At 34.3% G+C, this 8,078-nt stretch overlaps 1 protein-coding gene across 1 annotated transcript; it reads left to right on the forward strand.

The window, feature by feature from the left end:
- The first annotated feature begins 2,146 nt into the window (after nt 1-2,146).
- Nucleotides 2,147-4,110, forward strand: LOC111366406 (triacylglycerol lipase 2-like). The gene is made up of 5 exons (XM_022987169.1): nt 2,147-2,272; nt 2,634-2,751; nt 2,825-3,096; nt 3,551-3,688; nt 4,033-4,110. The coding sequence occupies exons 1-5, from the start codon at nt 2,147-2,149 to the stop codon at nt 4,108-4,110; spliced, it is 732 nt and encodes a 243-aa protein (XP_022842937.1).
- The last annotated feature ends 3,968 nt before the right edge of the window (nt 4,111-8,078 follow it).

Genomic DNA, 8,078 nt, shown 5'->3' on the forward strand with positions numbered 1-8,078 from the left:
TTTTTCATTTGATGCTTCTCATATGTTTGATGCCATGTCTTGAAATGTAAATATCTCACCGCTGGAATGCGCATTGATTGGCACTGTGATGGACGCATTATCTATTCTTGCCTCAACAACGTCAACAATTATCAGATATTTAGTAGGTTCACGCTCCATGTCCTTTAGCAGAATAAATGATAGCTAATTTATTGTCATTTTTTATCCTGATGGGAGGCAAATCTTTCTTCAGTATGTACTTCAATGACACCGCTACCTTCGTAGGATCTAAAGCAAATTCTATCATAACTGTATTCGCAATGGTTAAATAACTGCAGTTCTGAGCTGCCAACACCAATGAGGATTGCAATCCATAAACATACGTGCAAGTACACCATTATGCAAATTACAATTAATATCAATAATTTCATCATAGGTCAAATATGTCACATGTCACACTGCACAGCAATGATGTCACAAATTAGCAAACCAAGTTACAGATAGTTATGGATAAGACAATCACAAGTCGGGTCACAGATCGGTATCATTTAGACTATAGAGTTGACAGGGAGGGTCACATATGCTCGAAACGAATGACGAAATGTTTAATTTTATATTCTCGGCACATAGTGGGCAAAACACGTCACATCAAATAGGTTACAGTTTCACAAGTCACAATTTCACAAAGCAGGTCACACATTACCTATTAGGGTTACAAAGCCACAAATTAGGTCACATATGGCTTTTCCTACATTGTTACACAGTGGTCACGTAAGCTCGAAGTAAATAACGACATGTTTGATGGCAAATACATGGACATAGTTGTTAAAACACTTCACATTTCACAGTAGAGAGGTTACAGTTTCATAGATCAAGTCACATTCACACAAACAGTTCACGTACGTGTCACAGGCATCTACTACGATTCTACTGAATAACAACCTGTGACGAGAAACCAGCTAATGATATGAGCAGCTATGACCCATATGTTAGATATTATACTAATTCCTTGACGAACGACATTCGTGATTATTGATTTCAAGTTGTGATGGCAGCAAAATACACGGTTACTTATATTATATTAGTCAGGGACGATCAGCACTTCCGTGGCCAGCAATGATTTATCATCCCTTGCAACGATGATTTTAGGACCAATTCGTGTTACGAAATTCAGTTCGGAATGTGACATTCGAATCGATGAACATAACATTCATATTATTACATGGATTGGCTTCTCTGACAATTATTTCTTTTTTATGGAATCAACACCGATCTCTGTGACCCGATAGAGGAATGAAATTTACCAATTTTCAGTAAAATCAATCGACAACATCATTTTTGTTGCCGTGCATAATGAAATCCGACAGATTTTTTTGAATTTTGGTAACGTATTTTTAGCATTTGGAGTCCTATTATATATGATAAGCGAGCTTAATTGCATAAAACGTGATTTTTTCCCCTAAAAACAAATAAAAATTTAGCTCAGCAAAAAAAATGAATTTTAGACCAATTAACTTCATTTCCAACCCAAGCTCAATGTTCAATTATTCAAATTTAGCTTCAAAATTAAATAATTCATTTATAATCAAATTAGTTTATTATATAACAAATAAATTTTATAGATTAAAGTAAAGATAAATTACTTATTGTAATGTGTCGCATGTTTGACTAAGCTTAAAAGTAATTAATTTTTGTAACGTACTTTTTCATGTATTACCTATTTATACTTGTGAGATAAAAATTTATTTATTTCGACCATGAAATGAATGTTATCATCAAAATAAATAATATACTCTATATTTACTTTTGTCAATTAAAAATATATTTGTTAGAATTTTGTCATAAGTGTTCAAAAATATATTTTGACCCACTTTGTCATTAACATCAAGAGTTTAACCTTTTAAATTAAATTTCGAGTGATAAAGAGCATCTAAGAAAAAAATTCAATTTTGAGCCCACCCTAACATGCCTTCATGGCTCCGCCATTGACTGGTCATTGGATGAGCTGGTGCTTCATGATTTACGCAGTGTTACTTAGTTAGTTTGCAAACAAACTGGTTGGAAAATCCATTATGTAGGCCATTCCCTCCTAAGAAATTATATCCCCAGCCCCAGATTAATTAGGACATTATGAGCATGTGAATAAGTAATTGGACATAGAACGTTGATGGTATTTGCCGAAGGAGAAGAAACAGACAAGATTAGATCTGCTGTATTGTTAAGCCCGATAGCCTACTTAAGCCATATCACCACTCCACTTGGAGTTATTGGAGCTAAAGCCTTCCCTGACGAAGTAAGCACTTGTTTCTTTTCTTTTTCTCTTTTTTCCATTTTGGCTTTTTGGATCTCTAATCAGTAAATTTTTTTTCTCCAGATTGAAATAGCATTTGGTCTAGCAGAACTCAATCCACAAGGGTAATAAAATCTTAGATTGGATTATTATACGTATCCGGCTTGGACTAACTGATTTTACGCGTGAATTATTTTCATCTTGTTGGTAAAACTTTAAAGGGAGGCAGTGTAAGACGTCCTCAAATCCCTGTGCGCCACTCCTGGAATGAACTGTTTTGACTTGCTATCTTCATTTTAGGCATATGTAATATGTTTATCCATACTGCAGAATGACCAAATCTCGGCTCTGCATATATTAATAGACTTCCCACAGTTTAATTACAGGAAAGAACTATTGTCTAAACGCATCCTATGACTTGTCTGTCTTGAAGTATGAAGTTCAATCAACTGCAGCTAAGAACCTGGTTCATCTGTCTCAATGTAAGTTCATTTATTCGCTGTAATAGTGAACATGATCTTGTATTATAATTGACAAGACTTGAATAAAATGCAGCCATCCGTGGTGGGATCCTGTCAAAGTACGATTATGGAAGTGACAATTCCAACATGGAGCATTATGGTGAATCGAATCCACCGGTATATGATTTGAGAAAAAATCCTCATGATTTTCCCCTGTTTTTGAGTCAGGGAAACCAAGATGCTCTCTCTGATACCACAGATGTGGCGATTTTGCTAGATTCATGTCTTAACCTGCACGACATAGACAAGCTGCATGTGCTTGTGCAGTATGTCGAGGATTATGCTTATCTTGATTTCATTATGGGGGTGATATAGTTTACAATCAGATTCTAGCTTTTTTCAAGAACTTGCACTAAAGATTAATTTTGATTGGAGTTTTGCAAGTTTGCTTCTTGTCAAATGAGAACTAAGCATTCCCATATTTATACGCGAAATGTGTAATAATTTGATAGATAAATCGAAAACAACAGTATTTAGAATTTTAGTTATGTTAGTTAAGGAGTAAATTTAATGAATGCTCATCAAACTTTATCATATATTACTACTTGCTCATCGAACTTTACTTCATTACCCGTTGCTCACTGATCTATCCAATAACTTACCCGTCCATCACCCATATCATCTCCATTACATTCACTTAATGGAATGTGCCACATGGCGGATGGAAATCTGACGTGGCATATAACGGAAAGCCATCTGGGCCAAAATTGAGGGGAAAAAACACGTCAATTGATACCATGCTTCTGTAGTCCCAAAACAGAAGTCAAAAAGGAACTTAAATTACCCCCGAATCCATGAAGAACCCTACAAATCGCCTAGTCCCAAAAAGGAAGCCATAAAGAAACTCGAATCACCCCCGAATCCTGTTACAGAAGGAATGGCTGGGGAAAGAGAAGGAGTAGAACAATGAGAAAAGTGAAGAAGAAATCAGGGGAGGAGGAAGAAGAAGCTCCAATTTACGAGCTGAAATCTTGAATTTCAATTTTCAGTGTTGATATTCGAATTAAAATATGCGAGGAGCACTGTACTAATATTATATGTAGTCAGCCCAAAAGGATATCTGCAATATTTGTATCAGAGAGAATTTTCGTTGAGAGAGGGGAGAAATTGGGGGATACTTTGAATCTTGATTCCACAACACACTCAATAGTGTAGTGAATTATATATATTCCCTGAATCTTGATTTCACTCTGAATCTTGAGAGAAGGCTGAATGGATTTTCTATATTTTCTATATCTACAGCTGCAACATGAGGGGAAGACAGAGAAATTGGGGGGAACTCTGAATTTGGTAGAACTTGATACATATGAACGTAAATGAGGGTTCCTCACTTCCCGTTGTGCTTAGCGAAAGTGAATTCTTTTTTAGAGAAAAACGTGTTTTACATGTTCAACAGAGAAATGAAATTGCCATTTTCTTTTTTCTTTTTTTTTTGGTTTTTGGCCCAGTTGGTGTTCCGTTATGTGCCACGTCGGATTCCGTCTGCTGCGTGGCACTTTCCGTTAAGTGAATGTGAGGAGATGAGATGGATGATAGACGGGTAGGGTATTGGATAGATAGGTGAGCAATGGGTAATCAAGTTAAATTGGGTAAGCAATTAGTAATATGAAGTAAAGTTCGGTGAGCATTCATTAAATTTACTCGTTAGTTAAGTGATCAAATCGTTTTCGCGTTTTATAAATGAATAATCTCGATAAGAACCATAAGTATTATTCGGTCGGTTGGCATCGTTTTTATTTAAATCATTGTGTTTGCTAAACGGAAACAGATTGGAAATTAATACTTTTGACCAGGTAGCAACTTCATGTTAACCTAAGTTTGTTATCGTATTAAACGAGATCTCACTTGAATTGCTCGACTTTATTCAGCCCTTGTTTGAGCCCCTTTTTTTGGGAAGAATGAATTTTTGAATAGTGTATTGATGAGAAATGTGTGGTTAAAAAATAAGGAAAAATTCTGGATTTACGTGTAATATTATTTTATTCAAAAATGTATGGTTGAAATGATGTCAAAATACCGTTGAAAAATGTATTTTTCCAAAAGAATAGGGCTCAGACAAGGGCTCATATTCGCGCCTTTATCATATTTGTTGGTATTGTTTTGAGGCGACTCAGGCGATAGAAAATGTGCATAACTTTTTATAAGAAATTTGAATTGCAAATCATATATTGTGTTCGACTCTAACTTGGTAAACTTTCGATTGACATTTCATTTTCTTAGTCAACGCCCTTGCACTCTGCTCGTTTGGCCCCATTTCGTGGTAATGAAAATAGATGGAATAGTATTATTTTGAAAAATAGGTGGTTGAAAAAGAAGGAAAAGTTTTCGATTTACTTGTAATATTATTTTATAGAAAATTGTTTGGTTGAAAATAGAAGATAAAAAGATGAAATGTAATGGAATGAAAATTAATAGGGGCCAAACGGGGTACTTTAAGACATGTATTTTCTTCTAATTCTTGATCTTATCTTCATCAACATGCCTCAAGATTGAACAGCTCATGTGTTAATCTTTTATTTTTCTTCTATTGGAATCTGGGTCATATGTTCTCATTCAAAGGTGCTTTTGTAACTCAATTATGTTAAGCAAGAGTTCCAGATTTTCACGCGTTTTTACATACTCGCATCTTTTATAGAAATATTGTAGAGTTGAATGTCAAAATTGGTTTAATTTTACGAATGAGTTTACTGAATATATTAGGAATATTAATAATCAAATTTATTCAACTATTGTCAACTACACTAGTTGAGGTTGAAATGGAAAATGTGGTGAATCCCACGTTCTCATATTTTCGTCAATTTGAATTTCTCTAAAACTTATCGAATTCATTTTATTTTGCTTATTTAAAAATAACACGATTATTGAATCCAGGTATTTTTTTTTTATTTAAGATAGTATTAGAAGAAAATTAACGATAAATATATAAGCAATCGTCATGAAAATTACATTTTACCGACAGTAATAATTATTCAAGGTATCGGGATTTTGACTCAAACTTAGGTTCAAATTGCTAAAGTGTCGTATTGAATCCAGGTATTTTTTTTTTTTATTTAAGATAGTATTAGAAGAAAATTAACGATAAATATATAAGCAATCGTCATGAAAATTACATTTTACCGACAGTAACAATTATTCAAGGTATCGGGATTTTGACTCAAACTTAGGTCCAATAAATATATAAGCAATCGTCATGAAAATTACATTTTACGGACAGTAACAATTATTCAAGGTATCGGGATTTTGACTCAAACTTAGGTTCAAATTGCTAAAGTGTCGTATTGAATCCAGGTATTTTTTTTTTTATTTAAGATAGTATTAGAAGAAAATTAACGGTAAATATATAAGCAATCGTCATGAAAATTACATTTTACCGACAGTAACAATTATTCATGGTATCGGAATTTTGACTAAGACTTAGGTTCAAATTGCTAAAGCGTCGTATTGTGCTGCCCCTTCACTTCTAACTGCAATCCTAGACGTCTTTTGGATTTAGCTAAGGTCAGATGTTTGTAGAGTCTATGTAACGGAATTCCAATTCCAATCAGTTAAGCATATCTGTGTACACGTGGAAAAAAAAAATCCTTTGCAATTAAAAATATGGAGAGATATTCCTAGCTGGACAATAGCCTTTTCCTTTGAGCTAGAAAAAGGCCAGAAAAAAAGCAGTCCTTTGCCCATATTTCTTCCTTCACTTTCTCGTTCTAGTTCACACTCAACTATCAGTTTTCCCACTCCAAATATATACCCACCACTTGAACAATTTCATGGCATGAACAAGCAAAGAGAAATGGCTCCAAATAGTTTCTTGAATTTGGCGGTCTCCAGCTTCTGTTTGCAACTGCTTGCATTAGTCCTTCCTTATCAAGCATTTGGCTCTAGTCGCAGTCAGATTAATGAGTTTAACGCGCCACCGCCAGGTTTATGTGCGAGCGCAGTCATCATACACGGTTACAAGTGCCAAGAATTTGATGTAAGAGCGGCTGTCAAGTTATTCATTTAATATGTATTACTTATTTGAGTAAAGGATGTTCGATGTTTCAGGTGAAAACTGATGATGGGTACATATTAAGCTTGCAAAGGATCCCGGAAGGCCGCACAGGTGGTGGCGGGGGCGGGCTGAACAAACCACCAGTTTTGCTGCAACACGGAGTTCTTGTGGTAAGCATTTCTTTTGTAATTGTATACGCATAGCGTACCAGTCGCAGATTTCGTGTGAAACTTACATTAAAGACAGATGAATTCAGAGTCCGCGAATTTGCATCTTTGATTAAAGTGTCCCAATATCATAATTTTAGTGGTAGACAGAATTATTAATTGCTTGCTTCACTTTTAAGGAAAAAAGTGAGTTCTCATGACTTTTTAAATTTTCCCTGAATTGATTTGTCAAAAGAGAATTTCCGTTTAATATTCCAGTTTAACAAAGCTTTTAGGAGTAGTTGGTGATCTCCAATTTTTACTCATTTATAACAACGTTCAAGAATTGGCACTGGCACCTTCAATTGGTTGAATTAAATACAGATAAATTGTAAATATTTCTATTTAAAGTAAAGAGGTTGGTGTCCTGATCGCACAATTTCCAAGGTATCAGACATGATGCGTTTTTCAAGGCATATGGAATGGAAATCAATTCTGATGATGCGTGCGAATTGCCACGCTTGGTTTGTGCAGAGTATTGCGTGCGCGTAATGCCATCCAATGACAGAGTAACGGACTCGGTTTTGGGTTGGCTAACTGGCATTTTTCTCTAATGTGAAAACAGAGTTTTTCAAAGCTCCAAGATGCAAGTTTCATGCTTATATATACTCCATTTGTTCCATTTATATTTATATTGACTTATTTTATTTTTCTCGAAGATTAAAGAAATCGTATTTAGCCCTTGTTTGAGCCTCATTCTGAGGCAAAAAATGAATTTTTGAATAGTGTATTGATGGGAAATGTGTGGTTAACAAATAAGGAAAGATTTTGAATTTACATGTAGTATTATTTTATTGAAGAATGTGTTGTTGAAATGATATCAAAACACTGTTTAAGATTATATTTTTTTTTTCAAAACAATGGGGCTCAAACAAAGGCTTAATGTTATTGAAAAAACAAATTTTGTCAAAAGCTTTTCTAGTTTATCCTGATTTATATTTATACAATTTCAAGATAAGTGAAAAAAATTGATTATAATTAGGCAAATTAAATAAGTGTATATTAGTAAACAAACAAAACAAAACAAAACATTCTCAACAAATCAAAAAATGATTATATAATTGGGGCAAGAAAATAAGGAAAATCAGCTTATA

Source organism: Olea europaea, chromosome 18 (assembly GCF_002742605.1).
Source record: "Olea europaea var. sylvestris chromosome 18, O_europaea_v1, whole genome shotgun sequence".
NCBI classification, from domain to species: Eukaryota; Viridiplantae; Streptophyta; class Magnoliopsida; order Lamiales; family Oleaceae; genus Olea; species Olea europaea.

Coding starts and splice junctions, on each gene's coding strand:
- LOC111366406 (XM_022987169.1), top strand. CDS start 2,147: ATGGTATTTGCCGAAGGAGAAGAAACAGACAAGATTAGATCTGCTGTA. Junction 2,752..2,824: donor CCTGGTTCATCTGTCTCAAT/GTAAGTTCATTT, acceptor AATAAAATGCAG/CCATCCGTGGTGGGATCCTG. Junction 3,097..3,550: donor ATCTTGATTTCATTATGGGG/GTGATATAGTTT, acceptor GTCCCAAAACAG/AAGTCAAAAAGGAACTTAAA.